Source organism: Phacochoerus africanus, chromosome 7 (genome assembly GCF_016906955.1).
Source record: "Phacochoerus africanus isolate WHEZ1 chromosome 7, ROS_Pafr_v1, whole genome shotgun sequence".
Lineage (NCBI taxonomy): Eukaryota > Metazoa > Chordata > Mammalia > Artiodactyla > Suidae > Phacochoerus > Phacochoerus africanus.
The window spans coordinates 26,524,019-26,546,502 of NC_062550.1; the positions used below are offsets into that span (position 1 = coordinate 26,524,019).

Consider the following 22,484-nt stretch of genomic DNA (forward strand, 5'->3'; position numbering starts at 1 on the left):
TTCACAGAAATGTCTCTCCCCCCCCCCCCCGACCCTTTCCCTTTTTTGGAAGCCTGTACTTAGGGTACAGGGACCAGATGAAGAATACTGGTCTCCAAGGCATTGGGCCCCTAAGAATGTAGGTTTCAAGATAGGTGGCTGTGAACTTGAAAGGTGGAAAGGGATGTGCGTGGGACTGGAAAACATTCCCCAGTTTTGTAGGAGTTTAGCTATAGGTGGCCCCAGGACAGCTGAGATGATGTGACCCTCCCTCCCAAGGGTGAGATCACACTCCCATCTCTCTAAAGGTGAGTGAGCCTATCAGCACCACTGACACACACATGAGCTAAAGAGAAGGAATTTGGTGTTCCCCTAGGCTTCCTGGGAAAGATGTTCTCCATCTGGAGGGCAGGAAGAGTACAGTAGGGTCCTGGGAAAGTAAAGAAGAAAGCGACCAACCTTCCAGCCTGGAGGGGGAGTAAAGAAAAGAGGGTGGATGAAGAGGTCATTGACAGTCTGGGAGATCCATCCAGTACTGCTTGGCCCAGGAGGTCTTTGGCTGGTGGAAAAACCTGGCTTGATGTGGCCCCAGGGAATTGAGTTGGACTGGGGGCGGAGATTGCTCTGATGTGGGAAGCAGAAGAGAGGAGGTTTTTTTTTTTTTTTTCCTTGAGAGCTTTTAACTCTATTTCACCTGTAGACTTGACACCACCATCACTCTAAGGTATTCTGTAAAAAACATTCACTTCTCATTCTGCACGCGTTTCAGTATGCCTGATAGCGGAAAGAGAAAAATCAGAGGCACTCACAGATACCCACCTGGGGGCAAGTTTTGCGGAGTGACAGAAGGTAACAATCTAGAAAAAGGTGAGAGATGAGGGAGGGGATTGAAACGATTTAGTCACGGGTTTATTTTTTAGAACCAGTACTTTTTATTATGACTCCTCTCTTCCATATTCCTCAAAGCCCCCTAGAAGAAAAGATCACAGAAAAATTGCTCCCCTTCCCCATCTACCTGAAGAGACGCTCCTCAACCACCCACCCCCCACCAGCTCCCAGGAGCTGCCACGCAGCTGGCTGGGAAAGAATAGGGAGCGGGCCCCTCCCGGGAGCGGGGAGCGAGAAGGGTGGCGTCTCTAAGGGATTTAACCTCCTACCCTCGGTTCCGCGACACCACCCTCTCCCTCCAAAGACTTGTACGGCGCCTCCATTTTTGTTTTGGCGCGGAAGGGCAGCGGCTTGTGGATAGATGGGGTCAAAGGAAACGTGATTGTCACCTGTGAAGGGGAAGGGGGTGCCATCCTCTCTCCTTCCCTTTCCTCAGTCTGCACCCCTGCAAACTCCCCCCCCCACCTTCTCAGGGTCTCCCCCCCCTTGTTGCTAAGGCCCAGACCGTCATCCCAGCAACAGCCTCAGTCATGTGACCGGCAATGGCGGCGCTGACGAGAGGTAGGTGAGCCCGGCGGCCCCCACACCCACCGCGCGCCCCCCGGACCCTACTCGCACCCCCTGCGCGCCCTCCCGATCCCCCTGCGCCCCCTCCTCCGCCTCCTTCCCCCGCGCGCGGCGCCGGGGGGCCCCCTCCCTCTAGGCCCGGCCGATCCTCTTTCTGTCATCCTCCAGCCTTGGCCTCCATTTGGGGGTTCAGGGGCCCACGGTCGGGCAGACATGCACCCACCCCCAGTGGTGGGGCTTCGGGGGCTCTTACGAGAGGGGGATTGGGGGAGCTGGTTCCGGGTTGGGTCTTGCAGAGGTTGTGGGGGGAGGGGTGGAGATGCCTCAGTTGATGCCCCCAAGGGACCCTGGCCCTTCCTGGCTGCCCCTGTCGCTGCTCTCTGTCTCAGGGGAGGGACTGGCCCCGTGTCCGGCCTGGGTTGCCCCAGAGGAATCAGAGACCCAGCATAAACTGTGGCCCCGCCTCCCTCTTCTGTGCCAGCAGGACTCCTAGCAAAGGACACCTAAGTCCCGGCTTCCCTCTGATGGGGAGGGGGTGTTCCACCTGGAGAGACAGTATGAACCGAGGCTCTGGGGTTCCAGCTGCACTTTCTGAATCTTGAGGTGCATCTGGCCTTCAGGGGACTATGATAAAGGCACAAACAGAGAGCTGCTCCCCTTTGGATCAGTCAGAGAATTGAGGTCACACTAACAGCTCTTCTTTCTACTTGGGCTGCATCTGGAGGTGTTGTAGGGACAGCTCTGTAGCTGAACGCGGCCAGACTCAGGGGAAACATCAGGCTCCTCCAGCCCGTGCCCTGCATGAGCCCCACCCCTTCCTGAATGCAGCCTAGGTTGCCGCAGGTTTGGACTTCGGGTGCTGGGTTTAAAAGGCGACAGTGAGAACTTTGTAATTGCAGGGCCTGCTGCCACTGTGTTCAAATTCCAAACAGACTTCAGCAGAAGGGATGGGGTAGGCTCTCAAGGAAGGCTCCCTGGCAATAGGGACTGAATTATTTGGGCATGTGGAGCAGGGCGTGGAGCTGGGGAGAAACGGAAATACCCTTGTAAATGGGGTCTGAGGGAGATGGCAAAAAAAGGCCTGTGTGTGGACTTTTCCCTTCCTGACTTCTCTTATCTGTGCCCCTAGGCTTTCTTAAGAGACCACAGCTGGGGAAGAAAAGAGGAAAGTTAGCACGTGGAAGTTCCTTCTTTAGCGACTTGGGGAGAGGCTGGGGATAGAATTCTGCAGGGGCAGAGGAGAGGAAATGAAAGAAGAGTTTTGGTTTTGTTTCTGGGCAGACTGGGGAAAAGCTAACATTTGTCATCCTAACCCTTTACCTCACCCCACCCCCTCCCAGTCCCGATCAGCTGACTGTGGAAACGGATTTCTGCTGCTATCATCGTCCATGGGCTTTCCAGGTATCTGACTTCCATGAGAACCTCAGCTTTCACCTTTAAATTGGTTTCCTCCATGCCGTGTTCCAAGAAATCCTGTTCCCAGTAACGTACACCTAGGTCCTGTCTCTGTTACGTGGGCTGCTGGGTTGGGGCACGTGGGAATGGAGGCCGGGGTGTCTCACTTTCCCTCCTTTCCCTTTCCACCTACCAGGTCACACAACCTACAAGTAGGGAGCAGGGACAGAGAGAGAGCGAGCCTGCATGCCAATTCTAAGCTCTTCAGGATCAAAGTGAGCAAAAAGGAGGGTCAAAAAGTCTCCCTTCCTTTTACGGAACCCAGTTTTCACCTGGAGGCGGGAGGGGCGGGTTGTTTCTGAGATCTGGGGAGGAGGGGAGGAGAACCAAGACTGATGCTTGGCATAGATGATAATAGTAAAATTATAGATGCTTTCTTGCTCTTCAGTGGGTGCTGGAGTTTAAAAGATAAGAGGAAATAGAAAATGAACTTGGGGGAGGAGGGGAGTTGGACTCAGACAGCGGAGGGGTGGAAAGGAATGTGAAGTAGGAGTAGGAAATAGGCCCCGATATTTATCAAATGGGAACCCCCCACCCTGAGTCCCTTTCACCCTGGGGGCAGTGTCGTTCGTCCTGTCCAGAATGGCAGCCTGTGGAGGCACCTGCAAGAACAAAGTGACTGTCTCCAAGCCTGTGTGGGACTTCCTGAGCAAGGAGACCCCAGCCCGGCTGGCCCGGCTTCGGGAGGAGCACCGTGTGTCCATTCTCATAGACGGCGAGACCTCTGACATCTATGTGCTCCAGCTTTCCCCTCAGGGCCCTCCCCCAGCCCCTCCCAATGGGCTCTACCTGGCCCGCAAGGCTCTCAAGGGGCTGCTGAAGGAGGCAGAGAAAGAGCTGAAGAAAGCTCAGAGGCAGGGGGAGCTTATGGGCTGCCTGGCTTTGGGGGGTGGAGGGGAGCACCCTGAGCTGCACCGCCCAGGCCCACCCCCTCTCCGGGCAGCCCCACTCCTGCCCCCGGGGGCCCGGGGGCTCCCCCCGCCTCCTCCTCCCCTGCCCCCTCCTCTTCCTCCTCGCCTTCGGGAGGAGCCGGAAGAGCAGGAGAGCACCTGCCCCATCTGTCTGGGGGAGATCCAGAATGCCAAGACATTGGAGAAGTGCCGGCACTCATTCTGCGAGGGCTGCATCACCCGGGCCCTGCAGGTGAAAAAGGCCTGCCCCATGTGTGGCCGCTTCTATGGGCAGCTGGTGGGCAACCAGCCCCAGAATGGGCGGATGCTGGTCTCTAAGGACGCCACACTCCTGCTACCCAGCTATGAGAAGTACGGCACCATCGTCATCCAGTACGTCTTCCCGCCCGGTGTCCAGGGGGTAAGAAGACTGTGGCCTGCCCTTACCCTTTGGTTTTCCCCCACGCTTGTTTTCTTCCTGAGGAAAACTAGATAAGGGTGACTGTGTTTGTTAGATGTGATACAGTCTGGCTCTCTCCCACTGTGCCTGCCCACTCAGTTTCCAGAGCTGGAGGTGCCCCCTTGAGGCCTAGCTTTTTCCATCCCCATGACCCCAAGGCACCTGTGAAAGTCAGGTATGAGAGAAAGGAATCAAATTCTGTGTCCTTGATGAACTTGGACGTTGGCAGTTCTCGGCAGAGGTGAAGCCTGTGGAGATGGTGGCTCAGGTGCAGACAGGCACAGCGGGAAGGGTCTGACTCCCCCTAGCAGTGCTGGAGGGTTATCCATTCCAGATTTATGAGAAGGAAAACTTTGATCAGTGGAAGGTTAAAACAGGAGTGGTCAAGAGCCTACAGGTGTCTTTCTGCTTGACAAAGAGTAATGTCCTGTTCTGGTTTGCAGAGGGATGAGGAAGCTCTGAAGGAGAATAATAGAAAAGTAGAACAGGTTAGGCAGTGGAAGATGCATTGGGAGTGTTTTCAGGTGGAGGAGGGAAGGCTGAAAGATAAATTATTCTCAGTCTGCACATTTTTGCTGAGTTATCTGGAGAGTAAAGCCCAGCTACCTTCCATCACTTTTGAGAGTCTGTTCGTTGCTGAATCGAGACTTGAGGGATTGGGACAGCAGGGAAAAACCTCATAATGATGAGATTTTGTCTGGAAAAGAGGCTCCAGTACCTAGCGTTGCTCCTTCCCTGGAAAGCTGCAGCTTGTTGCTGCCCCATCAAGCATTAGCTGGGGACGCCCAACCAGAAGGTTCGCCAGGATGACCCTCCACCGACATCATGGGCCTTAAGATGCCCAGCTGCTCACTGCACACTCTGTCTCCCAACCCCAGGCTGAACACCCAAACCCAGGAGTTCGGTATCCTGGCACCACACGGGTGGCCTACCTCCCGGACTGCCCTGAGGGCAACAAGGTGCTGACCCTGTTCCGCAAGGCATTTGACCAGCGTCTCACCTTCACTATCGGCACGTCCATGACCACAGGGAGACCGAATGTCATCACCTGGAACGACATCCACCACAAGACCAGCTGCACAGGGGGACCCCAGCTGTGCGACACTCCTTCTTCCCTTCTCTTGGCTCCTCCCCTTTTCTCCATTTCCAACCTGGGGAAGCCCCTCTCTTTGGGAACCTCCTAAACTGGAGAGGACCACACCCAAACTATTCAACCATCTCCTCCATCCCAGTTTCTCCTCTCTTCAGCCTGATCCTGATGTGCCCGCTTAGCCTACAAAAATAAGCAGAATTAGGCTCAGTTATCTTGGGTTTGGGTAACCTTATGGGAGGTGGGCAGGGGCTAGGATGGGGCACCAGGAGGAAGGTGAGCTTGGGGCTATGAAAAGCCTGAACAGCTAACCCTGACCCTCATTTCTCTTTGCTCCCAGGTTTGGGTACCCGGACCCCACTTACCTGACCCGGGTGCAAGAGGAGCTGAGAGCCAAGGGCATCACCGATGACTGAAGGACATCCCCCTTGTGAGGCCCCTGCTGTTCTCCTCCAGTAGGACCCAACGGAAGCCTCTGTTCTCTCTCCCTCTGCCCCCCTCACCAAGCTAGTAGGGGAAGGTCCTGCTGGGGAAGGCGGTCTGAGAGGGAGGGGCCATCCCTTCCCCAGCCCCCCACAGGCCGAGTACTTCAGTGCAGTGTGAGCCACTCCTTTCTGGCAGAGGCTGACATCCTAGGCTCTGCTCCCCTCCTCCCGGTGTACATACTCCCAGTCTCCCTGCCCCCTCCACTGCCCTTGGCTTTTTCTGGTACGTGCTGTGCTCCAGTGACTAAGCTGAGAGAGGACCTGGGTGGGGAGGGAAGGGTCTCTTGAACCCCCGCCCCAACTCCCACATACTGCTCCACTGCTGAACTTCTCTGCAGGGGAGGGGAACCGGGCTGCTGTGAGCCCCCAAGGAGCCGGCCCTGTGTGTTCTTCAGAAACAGTTCCCCTTCTACCTTAACCTTGTCCTTTCTCTCCTGTGTCTCTGTCTCTGTTGGTCTTTCTCTCCCGCTTTTCTCTGCCCCCTATAAGGAGCCTCCTTACCCTGTTCTGGAATCGCCGCCAGACTGTAGCTTTTAATTTAATAAAAATAAAGTAAAATATGCAACTCTCTATGCCACACCCGTTCTGCTCTGTGGGGCGGGTCAGGAATGGGGAGGGGAGCCGGACCCTGCTGAGAAGGAGTAGGGAGTGGTGATCGGGAACTCCCTGTGTGTCCACCCAAGCTCTCTGCTTCCAGAGGGCCTGGGAAAACTGCATGTACTTAGTGGGCTCCAAGATAACACTGCGAAGCCCTGGATCGTGCTTCGACGTTGGAGTCACGATTAAGAGGATTTGTTTGTTGTGGAATTACAGTTGTAGAGAAAAGAACAACCCTACCCCTTTTGAAAAGTTTGGCTGGGGTGGGAGTGGGGGCGGAGCCGGGCGGGGGGCGGATTCGGCAGCGGCAACTCCCCGGACGCACGCAGGCCTCAGAGCCCCCCCAGCTTCCGCGCCCCCTCGGCTCTGAAACTTGGAGGAGGGTAGGGGTCCAGCATGAAGCCCCCGGACCGCCCCGCCCCTGGCCGCACTGACCGGATACTAGGGGTTATGGGGGGCATGCTGCGCGCATGCGCCCTACCCGGGCAGGAGTGGGTAAGAAAGGGGGACCATGGTGGGCTCGGGGGTCTCTTTAAGGGGCTTCAGGATGGCTGCACCCCACAACTCAATTTACCCGCAAGCAAGAATTCTGCGGGACAGTCGCAGGAATCCAAGAGTTCCATTAAGAAGACCATAGGCACGTTCCGGGTGAACTGCTCCCTCCACCCCAGCCTTGGCGACCCTTTTATAACAAAGTGGATTTTGACAGGAGGGAGAAGGGGAGGCGGGAGGTCCAGGCCGGGCTTGGAGGGCGGTTTCCTTACCATCATTGTCCCCGCAGCCCCCCAAGAGAAGCCCCCTAGGGCCAGGAGCGGCCGAACCAGAGTCTAACTGTACGGAGACGGATCAGAGGGATCAGAGAGGGGAGCGCGAACGTGAGGTCCCCGCCTGGGCTCGGCTGCCCGGTAAGAAGCTGTGGGTGGGGTGGGGCGCAGTTTGCCATCCAACGCCAAGTGGCGAATTCAAAACTATACTGCTCTTATTAGCATAAAGGTTTGCATCTAATTGGCATGAGACCCGTCTAAACACTCAGATCTCCACGCTTCTTCTCGCCCTCTAGTCCGTTGTGTGTCCCCCACCTCAGCGGGTCCCGAGCCCCCGCTGGCGGAGTGTTCCCCGCGCCCCACCCCTGGCCCCTGGCCAGCTCAGGCTCCAGGACTTCGCCTTAATTGGTGATTAGCCTCAGCTGGAGTCCCAGGGCCTGGAGGAGAGAAGGGTCCGGCGAGAGGGCGGCACCTGGGCTGTGTTCTGCACAAAAAGCTCTCCATCCCCGCAACCCCTACTGGGGGGCCTTGTCCACCCCTGCGCGGCTAGGGGCAATCCCGACCCCAGGACATCTTCGCACAGGCCAAGGCCCCATTCGCTGCCCTCTTCTCCGCCGCAGAGGCCGAGGGGCGACCCTGGTAGACCCCGCCGCCACGTTCAACCCCCACCCCCGTGCTCCGCAGCCCGAGATACAGGAGGGAGGGGGAACCCGGGACAGGGGAGCCCAGGCTGGAGAGGAGGGGCGGAGGCGCTGGGGACGTGGAGCAGGAACGTGGTGGTGCCTGGGGGAGGGGGAATTGGGGCGGGAACCGGGCACAGGCTGAAGGGGGAACGCGAGGGAGAGGGCGGAGCTGGGCCGCAGAGGCCCCTCCCCGCGGCGGCCGGGCGGCGGGGCCTGTTATTCGGCTCGCAGCTCTGCCCGGACCCGCGCAGCGCCAGTGACTCGGGGAGTCGGCCCCCACCTACTCCCCTGCCCGGGCCTAGAACCACCCCCAACTTGAGAGGCCGGAGACGGAGCTGGAGCGGCTGCCGCATCCCGGCCCAGCCTCCTCCACCATCCCTCCCCTCCCCGCTGGACATCTGGACCCCAGGCCCCGCACCGACTGGGTTCCGGAAACCCTCCCCGCCCAGCTCGGCGGCCTGGCCCCGCGCTGCCCTCTCTGCAGAGCCCCCAGCTCTCCTCCAGACCAGACTTCCGTCTACCGCTGGACCCCCCCTCCCCGGTCCCTCCCTCCCCCCCTCCCCCAGCCTGGAGCCGGGTAGGAGGGAGGGGGGGTGTGCGCCCTGCGCCATCCCCGCCCCCCTTGATTCCCCCTGCATGGCCGGCCCGGGTGGAGGGTGCGGGGGGGCCTGGGCGCCATGCGGGGGGGGCAAAAGGGGGGTCGCTGTGCCTGTCCCCATGTGATCCGAAAAGTGCTGGCAAAATGCGGCTGCTGCTTCGCCCGGGGGGGACGTGGTGAGTGTGAGGTCGCAAGGGCCCAGTGTTGAGCCGGGGGTGGGCAGAGGGTCAGTACTCCTCTTATGCCCCAGCCCTAGGGATTTAAGAGGCTGGAGACTATATCCGTGTTTTCCAGGAAAGTGACTTGATAGGCGATCTCTAAGATCCCTTCTGCCTCCAAATTTCTGTCAGTTCAAGTTAAGGAAATTGGGGAAGGGGCAAGGGACACCTCTCAACTGACTATGAGAAAAACCCATCCACAGTCCCCTGAGGCCCAGAACCACATCTTCCCTCAAATCCTTTTGCTGAGAATCCACTTCAGATCTGAAGAGGGACAAGGGAATGGAGGAATGAGAGATGAGGGGGGGTCTCTCAGGGGCTTCATCACAAATCACAGCTCCTCTGCCTCCAAACCAGGCCAAGGATAACCCTGCGGAGAGCTCTCCTCAATTGCCCCCTCTATCGGCTTTGTCCAAGTGTTGGGGAGGTGGGCTGCAGGCATCTTTTCTTTTTATGGTGATTACTGCAATTGGTGGAGGAGGGGGCTAGGGGTGGCAGATGGGCTCCCCCTTCTCAGAGAATGGTCTGTACCCATGGGAAGGGGGAGGGTTGTAGGAGAGCAGATGGCTACCCCCAGCTTCCAGTGTCTGCCCAGATGGCTGCCCCCACCCCCATATTGGTGCCATGCTCAGGATATGAGGGAACCTCCACATGTAACTGGGGATTCCAGCCATTGGGGGGGGGGCAGGTGTTTACTGCCCTTCCTCCCAAAGGGTGTCCTGGGGAAATTTTCTCTTTTGGCCACCCAAGATGAGGATGGCAAGAGAGTGAGCCCTGAGGGAGAGGAGCTGAGCATCACAGAGCGGAGACTCTGGGAGCTCCCTGGGGACCCTGAATCATGAGCTGAAGCAATATCTATCACCCCCCTTTCTCCCCCCTTCCCCACCCCATTAGAATCCTATTCCATTGCTGGCAGTGAGGGGAGTATCTCGGCTTCAGCTGCTTCGGGTCTGGCTGCCCCCTCTGGCCCCAGCTCTGGCCTCAGCTCTGGCCCCTGTTCCCCGGGCCCCCCAGGGCCAGCCAGTGGCCTAAGAAGATGGTTGGATCATTCCAAACACTGTCTCAGTGTGGAAACTGAGGGAGATGGTGGCCGGGCTGGACCATACGAGGTGAGCAGGGAACACCACAGAAGCATGTAGGACATCCACAAAGGACCCTGGGAGAGAGGGCATCCAGGGGGCCACTGGTCACTGGGGAGACACAGCTACTGTCCCTGACTTCTGGCCCCCAGAACTGGATGCTGGAACCAGCTCCAGCTACAGGAGAGGAGCTGCCAGAACTGACCCTGCTGACCACCTTGTTGGGGGGGCCTCAGGATAAGACGCAGGTATGAAGAAACGAGTCTGGGCTAGCTCCTCTCTCCCAAGAGCGTCCATTTGCTTACTCTAGGTTGTTCGTCCTTCCAGCCACCTGAAGAGGAGACTTTATCCCAAGCTTCTGAGAGTGAGGAGGAACAGAAGAAGGCGGCTCTGGAAAGGAGTATGTAAGTGTCCGCACACTCTCCCTTCCCGAGACCCCTCACGACTTCCAGATGTCTGTCTCTCGCATTTTAGATCTGAGACTTGAAATTTCCTCTGAGGTTGGCTGTGGGAACCAAGGGGCTTCTAGTCCAGGAGGGAGGAAGTGGCTTAACCTGTTCTCTTCCCAGGTATGTCCTGAGTGAACTGGTAGAGACAGAGAAAATGTATGTGGACGACTTGGGCCAGATTGTGGAGGTAGCTCCCTTCTTTTCCCAGCCCTGGCCCTGCCCTTTCCCTCTCCCCAGGGCTAATGTTGGGGGATGCCTTGGTGCTCCTCTCTCCCACTTTCGCAGGCTCCCCTACATCCTGGACTTCTTGGGGAGGGGAGGTTCCTGCCAGGGCTGGCATCACACACGGATGCTCCCACCCAACCTTCCCACAGGGTTATATGGCCACCATGGCTGCTCAGGGGGTCCCTGAGAATCTCCGAGGCCGCGACAGGATCGTGTTTGGGAACATCCAGCAAATCTACGAGTGGCATCGAGAGTGAGTGGTGGATCCCTGAGGGCGAGGGGGAAGGGCATTTGTCTGTATCCTACCCATGGGCCCAGTGTTGCTTGAAGAATGTCTGGAGAGACTTGTGGGGGACACTACTAGGGCAGAGAGCTCTGGATTGCTTGGGGTGAGGGTATTTGACCTGCCTTTTCCCTGCCTACCGGTGCAGCTATTTCCTGCAGGAGTTACAGCGGTGTTTGAAGGATCCTGATTGGCTGGCTCAGCTATTCATCAAACATGTGAGCCTTGAGAGGGTGGGGGCCCAGGAGAGGTGGGCTCTGGGAGTGGGTCAGGGCTCTCTGGCGATATGCCCTCTCGTCACTCACTCTACTCTTTCTTAAATTTTACCCCTGTTAGGAGCGCCGACTGCATATGTATGTGGTTTACTGTCAGAATAAACCCAAGTCCGAGCATGTGGTGTCGGAATTTGGGGACAGCTACTTTGAGGTCAGTGGCCGAGATGCCTTGGGGGAAGGGGAACAGAATCATCAGCACGAGCAGGCTTTCCAGGCTGCAAAACCACTCTGTCTGTCCCTGTCCCCAGGAGCTCCGGCAGCAGTTGGGGCACCGCCTGCAGCTCAATGACCTCCTCATCAAACCAGTGCAGAGGATCATGAAATACCAGCTGCTGCTCAAGGTCAGGGCCACCTGTTCCCTGGGGGCACAGCTGGCTGGGATGGCCCTGTCCTCATTCATCTTCCCAGGGTTCCTCAGGCTCCCTCCCCAGACTTCCTGAGGGTCTGCACTTGGGTCCCCAGGGCAGGACGTCCTCATGGTCTCCCTGAGCATTTCTTTTCTGTCTTAGGATTTTCTCAAGTATTATAGTAGAGCTGGGATGGATACCGAAGAGCTGGAGGTGAGGACCCCAGATCTCACAGGACACATCATGCCCACCTTATCTTCTTCGTGTCCTGGATTCCTCCAGCTCCTTGGGTGGTGTAGAGCGGCCTCATTTTTAGGAGGAGGCTGATTGAGGGTCGAAACATGGTCCGATGAGGCCTCTTTCCCAACCATGACCATGTTCCTCTCTTTACCTGTGTCCCAGCAAGCTGTGGAGGTCATGTGCTTTGTACCCAAGCGCTGCAATGACATGATGACCCTGGGGAGACTTCGGGGCTTTGAGGTATGAGGCCAGAGCACTCGTGGGGTCCTTACGGGGAGTTGTCCTCTCCTGGGGCTGACCCCATGGTTGGTTGGAAGTGTCAGGGGAAGGAGGGAGGAGCAGAGGGTTGCCCCTTTTCTCTTTGTGTGTTTTCTCGAAGGCCACTCTCCTTTGGTTTTAGGGCAAACTCACTGCCCAGGGGAAGCTCTTGGGCCAGGACACATTCTGGGTCACGGAACCTGAGGCGGGGGGGCTGCTCTCTTCCCGGGGTCGAGAGAGGCGCGTCTTCCTCTTTGAGCAAATTGTCATCTTCAGCGAGGCCCTGGGAGGAGGAGTGCGAGGTGGAACGCAGTCTGGATATGTGTACAAGAGCAGCATCAAGGTGGGGAGGGGATCCCCCATATGACTGGGATGGGCGGGGAGGCCTCTCAGAGGGTGTCTAGCTCTCGGGTTTGTTGGAGGGGTCAGGAACCAGAGAGAGCCTGAAGAATTTGGGGACTAACTCCTATCTGCCAATGCAGGTGAGCTGCCTGGGACTGGAGGGGAACCTCCAAGGTGACCCTTGCCGATTTGCACTGACCTCCAGAGGGCCAGAGGGTGGGGTCCAGCGCTATGTCCTGCAGACTGTGGACCCTGCCGTCAGTCAGGCCTGGATCAAGCAAGTGGCTCAGATCCTGGAAAGCCAGAGGGATTTTCTCAACGGTGAAGCTCCTCCCCTCCCTCCCCCGACATGCTCCCTCAGCCCCTCCATCTCCCAAATCCCTCCACTGTTCAGTCTCCAGTGCCTGCTTCTCCCCATCCCTCTCCCCCGCTTTTCTACTACTAGCTCAAGATTTGGTATCTCAGAATCCCCCAAAACCCCAAGGAACTTATATTGCTGACAGTCCTTGCGGTGCGGTGCAGGGCGGGGTGGGGGGTTGCAGAGTGGGAGGATGGCCTGAGCAGAGCCCCTGGGAAAGGGTGTGTCTCTGCTGTAACCGTCCTTCCATTCCTCTCTTTGCCCCAGCACTGCAGTCACCCATTGAGTACCAGAGACGGGAGAGCCAGACCAACAGCCTGGGGCGGCCAGGAGGGCCTAGGGTGGGGAGCCCTGGGAGAATTCGGCCTGGAGACCGGGCCCAGGTCAGCACACACACACCCATCAATGGCTCTCTCCCCTCCCTGCTGCTGTTGCCCGAAGGGGAGGTGGCCAGAGCCCCCCCGCCCCTGGACACACAGGTATGAGGACTGGAGTTCCCTGGTTGTAGGGCAGAAGGGGGGGAAGGCCTCTCTTGTTCCGGGATCCCCCAACCTCCTTCCCCCGTATCGTTCCTTTTTTCTACCACCTTCCTTGTGTCTGCCTCTTCCTACTTCCTGTCACCTCTTGCCCTCCCTCACTCCACTTTAACCCTGGGAGAAGCTGATGGTCTCCGATAATTTAAGATGTCTGGCAAGAGGGGGTGACTTGGCCAGGGGCTTACGTTGACAAGAGAAGAGTGAGGGTGGGTTCTGGAACTTTTTTAATCCTCTGATGCAAGTCTTTCCTCAGGCCCTCAGTGACATCCCCCAAGCGCCTCATGACTCTCCTCCAGTTCCACCAATTCCAAACACCCCTCCCTGCCAAGCCAGACTCGCCAAGCTGGATGAAGATGAGCTGTAACTGGTGAAGGCCATGGGGGGTGGTGCTGACTCAGCCACTCTGTTCCCCCAGGAACTTCAGGGCAATCCTTCTGGCATGGTCCCAGAATTCCTCCCTCTTGGTGTGTCTGGAGGGTGGGCAAAGCTGGGAGCGGTGTCAACCTGGAGGAGGGCACCTTGACTCAAAAGGACTTCTTTCTGCCCAAGGAACACAGTTCCTTTGGTTCCCACCCTTATGCATGCATCACAGGTCCCCCCAAAAGGAGGATATGTGGGTGGGCGGGAGGGCTAGGGCCAGATAGAAAGTATTGGTTTTGTTTTTGATTTTGTTTTTTTTCTGTTTTCTGAGAATAAAGGTTTTGTTATATCACCAAGGCTGCTGTCTTGGCAAGGGGAAGGGGAAGCGGAAGTAGGGGTAAGTGGGGAGAAGGGGTGTGGAAGAGAGCAGTTGGCGCCTGGCATCAGTCATTTGAGGAGCGAGCGGGTGGAAGAAGAAAGGCGAGGGGTGTAAGATAAAAGATGATAACCCCATCTTTGTTCCTCACCTGCAGTTGTAGCATCTTTCAGACTGTTCCTGGGAAACCCTAGAACCCTGACGTATCCTCCCCTATACCCAGACCTGCCTTCCCTCCCATCTGGCCTCTGTTCTCAATCCCACTGGAGAGCCCACCCACCCCCACCCGGCACCCAGATTCTAAAGCACCAAATGCCCAGTGCACCTTTCCTTCTGAGGCCTCCGTGTTCAGCTGAGGGAACATGGGGAGGTGGAGAGGATGCTGGAAGCTGTGGCCCCTTCTGGCTCAGCGTCTCCTTATTTTTGCTGTCTGGGAGGTCATAAGGCATATCCGTGCTGAGCAGGAAAGGATTCTTCTTCAAGCCATAGATCCAAGAGTAGAAAGTCCAAAGGGGTCTTCACCCCACCCAACTTCTGGGACAGCCCCCTGGGAGAGAGAGAAAGAGCCAGGCATGCAGAGATCCATGTCCAGATGCCTTGTCCTGGGTCCTTGGGCATCCATGTGTCCACCGTGTCCATTTGTCCCCTGGGCTCAGTCACATGTACTTGAGCTTCCTCAGCAGACAATAGACTGCTGGGGTGGGAGGGTGAGGAGGAGCTGGAGCCTCCCTGTGGGCCTGAGGTCTCTCTGGCCACAATGGGGGGAGGGATCTCTAAGGGGGGGGACAGGACGTACAGCCCAGATAAGACTTCTGGGGAACAATAGGAGGAATTGAAGAGGGGAGATCCACCCTCACTGTACCCCACCCCCAGGGCTTTGGGGTCAGGGACTGGGGACCAGAGGGTGATAGGGAGGGGTGCTAAGGATTCTTGTGAATGGAGGAGGGGATGGGGCAAATAAACAGGATTCCACAGGGGTACATGAGGTGGGCAGGTGACCCTTTTGTACTTGATTTAAGCACAAATGTGTTGTTGAGTGCCACCTTTATAAATAGCGCGGGAATATAATGAGTAGTATTTCAGTGTTTTTGGTTTCTGAGAAATAAAATCAAAATCCCCTATCAGTTCAGTATTCCCCCTGAGCCCCTGAACTGGGAATTTAGTCCCAGTCACTCCCAGTAGAGGTGTGGAGTGGCGGTTCTCTGTCCATCCTTATCCAATACATGCAGCTGCTTCCCACCTAGGTAGCTGGTGAAACCGCTGATGCCAGTGGAGCCCCTTACACTTTCTGGGCACAAGCTGTGCCCCATGAGGATCTGGGTCTGGGGGGAGGAGGGGAGGTTGGAACCCCTCTGAACTCTCTCCTGTCCCGGGGAATGCGGCAGCCCCAGGAATGATCATTAACCCTATAGGAGTCAGGGTCTGTCTCTGCCCAAGGTGCAGAATCAGAAAGGAGAGAGGAAGTCAAAAGCCTTAGAAGTGGTAAGTAGTAGGTGTTGGGGCGCGCCTGTGGGTTGGCCTGTCTCTCTGGCTCCTACACCCTTCCAAAGTGCCCCCCTCCCCCCAGCCCCAGTAGCAGACTCCAAAGAGAGCAATCTGGCCAAGGATGTCTGAGGAAACGCCTAACTTAGAGACACCCCCTTCCCCAAGGTACAGCTAGCTGTCTCTTGACTGTAGAAGGTCCCCAAGAGAGGGCACCCTCCAGGACGGGATTGGACTCTGCTTCACGGAGGCGGGACTCAGGGCCAGCCGGTTGGAGGGGTATTTAAGACTGGGTGGAGTTGGAGGTGGCCGAGGGCAAAATGAGTGGGCTACGGAGCACCAGGACCTGCCCAGGCCTGGGAGAGGCCTCTGACCTTAAGTACCCCCTGGGCTCCAAGTTCAGGGAACCTCTTACCCAGGCCCGGTTCCAGCAGCTCTTCGGGGACGCAGAGCAGGATTCGGAGCTGCACGCAGAGCCTTGCTGGTCCCGGCTGCGCCGGCAGTGGAGGCGGCGGCGGGCCAGCGCCTGTTCCGGACCGGGGGCGTGGCGCCTGCTGCTGGCGCGGCTGCCCCCGCTGCGGTGGCTGCCCCACTACCGCTGGCGGGCTTGGCTGCTCGGGGATGCGGTGGCCGGAGTGACCGTGGGCATTGTGCACGTGCCCCAGGGTAAGCGGCCTCAACACCAACCTGTCAGGGGCCCAAGCCCTAGAGGGCTTCGGGTTGGCACCGGGCCTGGGAACCAGGAGCGAAGTAGTGGGTTAGTGAGGCTGAAGGTTCGGCAACAGGGCCCTGAGGCCAAGTTCTGGGTAAGGACTGTGGAGCTCCATCAGATCCCCCCACCCCTAGCTCCCCTCATCTGTGCTCTCCTCTGAGAAGTCTTGGACATGTTCCGGCTCAGGGAACAGGAGAGAGGCTGGACAGGACGCCTGCCCCCCAGGACTCCGACACGGATCTCTGACCTTGTCCGTCCCACGACCTCCCACGAGGCCCATTAACCCCTCAGTTCCCTTGCGTGGTGTGACTTAGCATCCCTGTGCCAGCCTCCAAGAGTGCAAGGAAGCAAATGCCAGTCCTGGGGGCTGGGCACCCTGCCCCCTGCCCCCTGCCCCCCACCCCCACCAAAGAACTTTTCTTCTACTGTTCCCCCAGGCATGGCTTTTGCCCTCCTGACCTCCGTGCCCCCAGTGTTCGGGCTCTACACTTCTTTCTTCCCCGTCCTCATCTACACCTTGTTGGGTACTGGGAGACACCTGTCTACAGGTGAGTGATCCAGTGACTTTTCGGTAGGGTGACAGGGATAGGGTTTTGAGGTTTCCATTCCCTCCCTAGCTCTTATTCCCCTCTTCAAGTCCTCCACCTTCCCTTCCGCCTCTGTCGCTACCCTGCTATCAACTGCTGACCTAGGCATTGCTTGCTGGGGGTGCTGAGTGGGTGCAAAGAGGCCAGAGTTTACTCAGACTTTTCCTCCTCATGAAATATGTATAAAATAAATGTCTCTAGGAGCAATGGGATCAGTGCATCTTGGAAGCACTGGAACAAGGTTCGATCCCCAGCCTGGCACAATGGGTTAAGGATCCAGCATTGCCTCAGCTTCGGCTAAGGTTGAGACTGCATCTGGGATCTGATCCCTGACTGGGAGTTCCATATGCTGCGGGGCGGCCAAAAATGGGGAAAAAAAAGAACGTCTCTAGGACTTAGAAGCGGGAGAGGAGAGCTCACCCAAAAGAGCATGCAGTCTGCCGGGTGTCTGCAGAAGGAGGCAGCATTGCAGTCTGGGGGCAGTTTTTGCAGAGGGGAGTTCCCTCCTTTCCTCCCTCACCCTCAGTTTCTGGCTGCTGCACCAAGCTCTTGGCCCGTGGCCTTCATCTGAGCTGCAGCCTTCTAGGAGCGGGGGTCTGAGGGCAGCATCCTGGGGTTAAGAGCACAGAACCTGGGCTCTCGCTGAGCCCCAGGCGTCACAGCTGGTGATCTCTGCGCTTGTCCCTCGGCCCTAGGAACTTTCGCTGTACTCAGTCTCATGACAGGCTCTGCCGTGGAGCGGCTGGTGCCCGAACCTCTTGAGAGGAACCTGAGTGGAATTGAGAGGGAACAGTTGGATGCTCAGCGGGTTGGTGCGGCTGCCGCCATGGCCTTCGGGAGCGGGGCACTAATGGTGAGGGAGGACCTTGGGGGAGGACCCTGGGGGATTCACGCTGGGGGCCTCGGGAATTGGGCCAGGGCAGAGGGAGGGACAAGTCTCCAGAGGCAGTTTAGGCGGGAGAGGTGCGCGGAGAAGCTGGCGCACTGCTCCGGGGCTGGTCTGCTTCTCCTCCAGTGGCGATGGCGCATCCTCTCCCCTGCAGCTGGGGATGTTCGCGCTGCAGCTCGGCGTCCTGGCCACCTTTTTGTCGGAGCCTGTGGTCAAAGCGCTGACCAGCGGAGCTGCCCTGCACGTGCTCGTGTCCCAGCTGCCTAGCCTATTGGGGTTGCCGCTCCCGCGTCAGATCGGCTGCTTCGCTCTCTTCAAGGTGGGGGGTGAGAGAACAGCAAAGAAGCTTCTAGCGGTCTCAGGAAGAGGGAAACCCGAAAGGGAAAGAAGGAGGGAGAGTGGAGGGATAGTGTGTGCCTGGGGCGGAGAAAACGTCTGGACTACGTGGCTGAATGAGGGCTGTTGCGGAGGTAGAAGGATAGAAAAGAGGGCCTCTCTCGGTCTGGTGGTTCTGCGCTGAGGGTACTCGACCCTGGCCCCAGATCCTTTGCTTAATGCTCCTGCCTGCAGACGCTGGCCGCTGTACTGACGGCGCTGCCCCGGAGCAGCCCGGCCGAACTGACCATCTCCGCACTCAGTCTGGCGCTGCTCGTGCCAGTCAAGGAATTGAACGTGAGATTCCGGGACAGGCTACCCACCCCGATCCCAGGGGAAATCGTCATGGTGAGGATGGCTCCCAGGTGCCAGCCCGGTGCATTGCACAGACCCTGCCCATTCGGTAGGAACCTGGCCGCTGCCGCCCCCTCGTGGAGTGCGGAGAGGTCACAGACTAGAGGTCCTGTTCACACGTGTACTTTTCCAGGCCTCGTTCCAGAACACTTTGGCCCTCAGAAATCCCCCACCCACACGGTTGTCCCTTCTCACAAAGCTGGCTCTAGACCGTCTTCCCCCCTTACAGCGCCCCCTTGCGGTGTCTCTCGCCACAACACCTGTACTCCCATCTCTCCCCTCACCGGGTCCTTCACTGCTTAATTCCATGGTTTATCTCTCTTCCCACGTCTACCTACATTTCTTTCCCTCCCCAACTAAGCAAGTACTCCTTGTCTCCAAAGACACCCAATATATTCCTAGCTATAACCCAGCTCTCCTGCTTCGAATGGCTCTGCAGTACCTCTTGATATCTACCATCCCTCATAGCAGCTCCCTTTTACTTCCTGGTCCATCTCTCTTTATAGCTCCAGGCATATATCATTCCTCTTTCCCATCCCCACTCTCCTTCACGCTAAATCAGCCGTCAGGCACCCGTCCTAATCACATCCCAGCTCCCCTGGTTACTGGGCTCCTGCAACCACCTAATCCTGCATCGTAATCCTCTCTCTAGTTGAACCCTGTCTAGCCTCCATCGAGGGCCCTAATTTGCTCTCTTTCCCAGGTACTTCTGGCCTCCGTGCTCTGCTTCGCCTCTTCCCTGGACACAAGATACAATGTCCAGATAGTGGGATTGCTGCCTGGAGGGTAAGAGAGAACGAAAAGGCACCAGCTTTCTTTTCTCACAACTCTCCCACCCAACACCTCCTCTTGTCCCTCCCGATGCTATTTTCTTTCTCTTATATCCTTGTTATAGTCAGACCATCCTCACCATGGATCCCTCTCTCTCCAGATTTCCCCAACCTCTCCTCCCCAGCCTGGCTGAGCTGCCCAGGATTCTGGTTGACTCGCTTCCCATGGCAATGGTTACCTTTGCAGTGTCTGCCTCCCTGGCCTCCATCTATGCAGACAAGTACAGCTACACGATTGACTCCAACCAGGTGTGACTTTGAGAGCCGACCTCAGCCTCATTCAGGAGGCAACCCCCTTATGTGAGGCCCCACTCCCCACCATGCCTTTGTCTCTCTCTCCTTCATCTCACGACATCCTTCCAGGAGCTCTTGGCCCATGGTGTCTCCAACCTCATCTCCTCCTTCTTCTCTTGCTTTCCCAACTCGGCCACCTTGGCCACGACCAGCCTACTAGTGGATGCTGGTGGGAACACACAGGTAAGGGCGTGTCCTTGGGTGAGGAGAAGGGGGGAGGGGCATCCAGGTCTGATGGGGGTGGAACAGGTGGTAGATACCCGGGTGGCAGCTCTAGAGTGGAGGATGGGAACCCGTGCGAGAAGTGAGGAGGTGGAATTATCTGGGTAGGAGATAGAGAAGAGAAGGTGCATTAAGCTCTTTGTAGACCCTAGGCCCTGAAAAAGTTTATGATGCCCTCTGTCTAGTTCAAAATAAGAATAATTCTAATCTGGAAAATGTATTTAAGAGACAAAATTCTGTTTTTTTTTTCTTTGTGAGCACATTTTCTTTTAAAAAGAAATATCATATATCAAACTCTCTTCTTAATACTTTTGGTTTCCTGTACTTTGCTGGTGCCCTAAGCATGTGGTTAGCCTGCTTTTAGGGTCAGCCAACAGTGGCTTTTAGGAGGAAGGTAGGCTACAAAAATAAGGATGCTGTGCTCCATCCTGGGGGAGACCAGCAAATGGCAGACATCTAATTGGTGGAGGCGAAAGGTAGGTGTGAGCAGCAGAAGATCAAGAAGGGGGTTGAGGAGTAAGGAAGGGGACTGGGGAGGAGGGAGCCTTCCAAGGAGAATGAGGCAGAGTGGGCAGGGAGACCAGCTGTCACGCAGGGGCTGGTGAGGCTCTTTTTTTTTTTTTTGCTTCTGTCCCTTCTTCCCTCTAGCTGGCAGGCCTCTTCTCCTGCATGGTTGTCCTGTCTGTGCTGCTGTGGCTGGGGCCCTTCTTCTATTATCTGCCCAAGGTAAGCAGCAGGGGAGGAGGAGGGGTGGCTGGCAGGGGTGGCTGTATCCCAGCTCATTGGGGTGGTCAGCTTACCTCCTCTGCCCCAAGGCTGTCTTGGCCTGCATCAACATCTCCAGCATGCGCCAGATGTTCTTCCAGATGCGGGAACTCCCACAACTATGGCGCATCAGCCGCGTGGACTTTGTGAGACATGGCAGCATTACCCTCAGATGCCCCCTCCCATTTTCCCAGCATCCCCAGCCTCTGTCCTGGGTCCAAGCTAATCGTCCCTGTCCCAAGCTCTGCAACTCCCGCCCCCACCCCTTTACTCAGAGACAAGGTGGAGGGTGGAACTCGAACCTCTTCAGACCTGAATATTTGTAACTCCTCAGGTGGTTCAAGGTCTGGGGTCATTATGTTTGGTGTGTATCCCCTGTTAGATACCTCCCACCCCTTCCTTCTGTCACTCTTTTCTCCTGGGCCATCCCTCCCCATGACTTGCCCAGACAGCCACTGCCCCAGGACCCCTTTCCCTGGCAGTGATGGTCTGGCATTTCTTCTGGGCATTTCACTCTTGTCCATGTCCCGCAGGCCGTATGGATGGTCACATGGGTGGCTGTCGTGACCCTGAGTGTGGACCTGGGCCTGGCTGTAGGTGTGGTCTTCTCCATGATGACTGTGGTCTGCCGCACCCAGAGGTGGGAGCAGAGATGCGGGGAGTCGAGATCAGAGGAGGGCAGAGAACAGAGGGCTTGGGCTGACTCTCCTGCCGGGTCCAGTGGGAATCTGACCCCAGCTTCCTGCCTAGGATACAGTGCCTGGCACTTGGACTGGCCGAGGGGACAGAGCTCTACAGGCCACTCAGAGAGAGCCACAAGGTGGGTGGGCTATAGCTGAAGGAGGAAGGGGGAAATCAGGCTTGGATGTTTCCCTAATCTTCTGACCCCTTAGCTCCTCCAGGTCCCAGGGCTCCTCGTCCTGAGCTATCCGACACCGCTCTACTTTGGGACCCGTGGGCAGTTTCGCCGCATCCTGGAGTGGCATCTGAGGCTTGGAGAAGGCGGCCAGGTGAGGAACTTGGTTAAAGGGGAGTGCGGCTTCTTTGGGGGTGGGAGGCAGGTGGGTGTTCTGAGGGGGATCACTAGGCTCCAGGGTTGCATGTTTGTGCTTGTGTCTCAGAGGAGGTGACTACCCTTCTCTACCCACAGGAGGCTCCAAAGACAGATGACCCACCTGATGCAGGTGAGATAGGAGGACAAGGAGGGAGATGTGGACGTGACCTTTGGAGGCATCTGGGTACTCCTGCCTTCTCCCTTCCTAGTTGCTGAGCCTGTCAGAGTGGTGGTCCTAGACTGCAGTGGTGTTCCCTTTGCAGATGCTGCAGGGGCTAGAGACGTGGTTCAGGTGAGGAAGAGGGTAGGTTAAGGAGAAATTCCCCCATCACGCTGTGCATACGCGCTCATGTCAGATTTAAGCCCCTGTCCCCCCTCCACAGCTAGCCAGCCGGTGCCGAGATGCTGGAATCCACCTGCTTCTGGCTCAGTGTAATGGTGAGAGATGTGGTGGATGGAGGGACCAGGGGACTGGAGAATGACACACTTGGGCAGAGGGAAGAGGACACCGTGTGGACTTAGGATCTGAGAGCCTGACCCCTTCTCCACACAGCTTCAGTGCTGGGGACACTGACCCAGGCAGGACTCCTGGACAGAGTGTCCCCAGAACAACTGTTTGTGAGTGTCCAGGATGCAGCTGCATATGCCCTGGAGACACTGGTGAGGAGGCAGTAGCTACGGGAGTGGAAGCCAGGAGAGGTGCTGAGCTATGCCAAGGGAGAGGTGTCAGTGGCTGAAGATACAGGCAGTGGGATTTGGGGAGGGGGCTGAGGAGGAGGATGAAGGAAAGGGGTGGGCATGAAATGATTAGTTGACATAATAAGCCAGGGAGACTGGGCCCAGCCGAGGGTGAGGAACTGAGGAACTAAGGTCCCAAAGCAGGTGGTGTGCCCCTCAGAGGACTGCCAAGTCTTGGGTGAGGAAGGGGGGCACCTAAACTGTTTCTGACATGTCCCTTCCCTTTTCTAGGAGCTCAGTGGTCCAAAGACTTGCACAGTGTGGGTCTGACCTGGTCGCTTGGAGTGGAAGGGCCCCAACAATATGTATGTGAGGAGGGCCATGGCCCCTGAGCCCCCTTACTTAGTTTCCTAATAAAGTGAAGCTGAAAAAAATGAAGC

The 22,484-nt window shown here is 57.2% G+C and overlaps 3 protein-coding genes across 10 annotated transcripts; all 3 read left to right on the forward strand.

The window, feature by feature from the left end:
- The first annotated feature begins 1,191 nt into the window (after nucleotides 1-1,191).
- DTX3 (deltex E3 ubiquitin ligase 3) lies at nucleotides 1,192-6,384 on the forward strand. 5 transcript variants are annotated; one of them, XM_047787058.1, is made up of 6 exons: nucleotides 1,201-1,428; nucleotides 2,775-2,835; nucleotides 3,026-3,104; nucleotides 3,471-4,200; nucleotides 5,118-5,335; nucleotides 5,670-6,384. In XM_047787058.1, the coding sequence occupies exons 3-6, from the start codon at nucleotides 3,076-3,078 to the stop codon at nucleotides 5,743-5,745; spliced, it is 1,053 nt and encodes a 350-aa protein (XP_047643014.1). In that variant the 5' UTR covers nucleotides 1,201-1,428; nucleotides 2,775-2,835; nucleotides 3,026-3,075; the 3' UTR covers nucleotides 5,746-6,384. The 5 variants fall into 5 exon arrangements, with proteins under 5 accessions (XP_047643012.1, XP_047643011.1, XP_047643014.1 ...); XM_047787059.1 differs by having other exon boundaries at nucleotides 1,203-1,428; nucleotides 3,452-4,200; XM_047787056.1 differs by having other exon boundaries at nucleotides 1,192-1,432; nucleotides 5,118-6,384.
- Nucleotides 6,385-6,705: 321 nt separating this feature from the next.
- ARHGEF25 (Rho guanine nucleotide exchange factor 25) lies at nucleotides 6,706-13,775 on the forward strand. 4 transcript variants are annotated; one of them, XM_047787049.1, is made up of 16 exons: nucleotides 6,707-6,906; nucleotides 7,193-7,316; nucleotides 9,569-9,783; nucleotides 9,906-10,001; nucleotides 10,081-10,157; nucleotides 10,323-10,389; nucleotides 10,577-10,680; nucleotides 10,859-10,928; nucleotides 11,047-11,136; nucleotides 11,234-11,326; nucleotides 11,495-11,545; nucleotides 11,735-11,812; nucleotides 11,973-12,173; nucleotides 12,313-12,493; nucleotides 12,798-13,009; nucleotides 13,320-13,775. In XM_047787049.1, the coding sequence occupies exons 1-16, from the start codon at nucleotides 6,808-6,810 to the stop codon at nucleotides 13,428-13,430; spliced, it is 1,869 nt and encodes a 622-aa protein (XP_047643005.1). In that variant the 5' UTR covers nucleotides 6,707-6,807; the 3' UTR covers nucleotides 13,431-13,775. The 4 variants fall into 4 exon arrangements, with proteins under 4 accessions (XP_047643006.1, XP_047643008.1, XP_047643005.1 ...); XM_047787050.1 differs by lacking the exon at nucleotides 9,906-10,001 and having other exon boundaries at nucleotides 6,706-6,906; XM_047787051.1 differs by lacking the exons at nucleotides 6,707-6,906; nucleotides 7,193-7,316 and adding an exon at nucleotides 8,046-8,632.
- Nucleotides 13,776-14,591: 816 nt separating this feature from the next.
- Nucleotides 14,592-22,482, forward strand: LOC125131004 (solute carrier family 26 member 10-like). The gene is made up of 18 exons (XM_047787043.1): nucleotides 14,592-15,950; nucleotides 16,434-16,544; nucleotides 17,279-17,436; nucleotides 17,627-17,791; nucleotides 18,043-18,195; nucleotides 18,905-18,987; nucleotides 19,133-19,280; nucleotides 19,395-19,508; nucleotides 20,196-20,273; nucleotides 20,363-20,458; nucleotides 20,846-20,952; nucleotides 21,063-21,132; nucleotides 21,206-21,322; nucleotides 21,463-21,496; nucleotides 21,576-21,658; nucleotides 21,750-21,804; nucleotides 21,920-22,026; nucleotides 22,336-22,482. The coding sequence occupies exons 1-18, from the start codon at nucleotides 15,605-15,607 to the stop codon at nucleotides 22,372-22,374; spliced, it is 2,064 nt and encodes a 687-aa protein (XP_047642999.1). The 5' UTR covers nucleotides 14,592-15,604; the 3' UTR covers nucleotides 22,375-22,482.
- The last annotated feature ends 2 nt before the right edge of the window (nucleotides 22,483-22,484 follow it).

Excerpts from the sequence above, each read along its gene's own strand:
- DTX3 (XM_047787056.1), top strand. The coding sequence starts at position 3,076 with ATGCCAATTCTAAGCTCTTCAGGATCAAA. Across the intron at positions 3,105-3,470 it reads CTAAGCTCTTCAGGATCAAA|AATGGCAGCCTGTGGAGGCA; the intron begins GTGAGCAAAAAG and ends CGTCCTGTCCAG. Across the intron at positions 4,201-5,117 it reads TCCCGCCCGGTGTCCAGGGG|GCTGAACACCCAAACCCAGG; the intron begins GTAAGAAGACTG and ends TCCCAACCCCAG.
- ARHGEF25 (XM_047787049.1), top strand. The coding sequence starts at position 6,808 with ATGAAGCCCCCGGACCGCCCCGCCCCTGGCCGCACTGACCGGATACTA. Across the intron at positions 11,137-11,233 it reads TTGGGGACAGCTACTTTGAG|GAGCTCCGGCAGCAGTTGGG; the intron begins GTCAGTGGCCGA and ends CCCTGTCCCCAG. Across the intron at positions 11,813-11,972 it reads GGAGACTTCGGGGCTTTGAG|GGCAAACTCACTGCCCAGGG; the intron begins GTATGAGGCCAG and ends CTTTGGTTTTAG.
- LOC125131004 (XM_047787043.1), top strand. The coding sequence starts at position 15,605 with ATGAGTGGGCTACGGAGCACCAGGACCTGCCCAGGCCTGGGAGAGGCC. Across the intron at positions 21,497-21,575 it reads AGATGACCCACCTGATGCAG|TTGCTGAGCCTGTCAGAGTG; the intron begins GTGAGATAGGAG and ends CTCCCTTCCTAG. Across the intron at positions 22,027-22,335 it reads CATATGCCCTGGAGACACTG|GAGCTCAGTGGTCCAAAGAC; the intron begins GTGAGGAGGCAG and ends TCCCTTTTCTAG.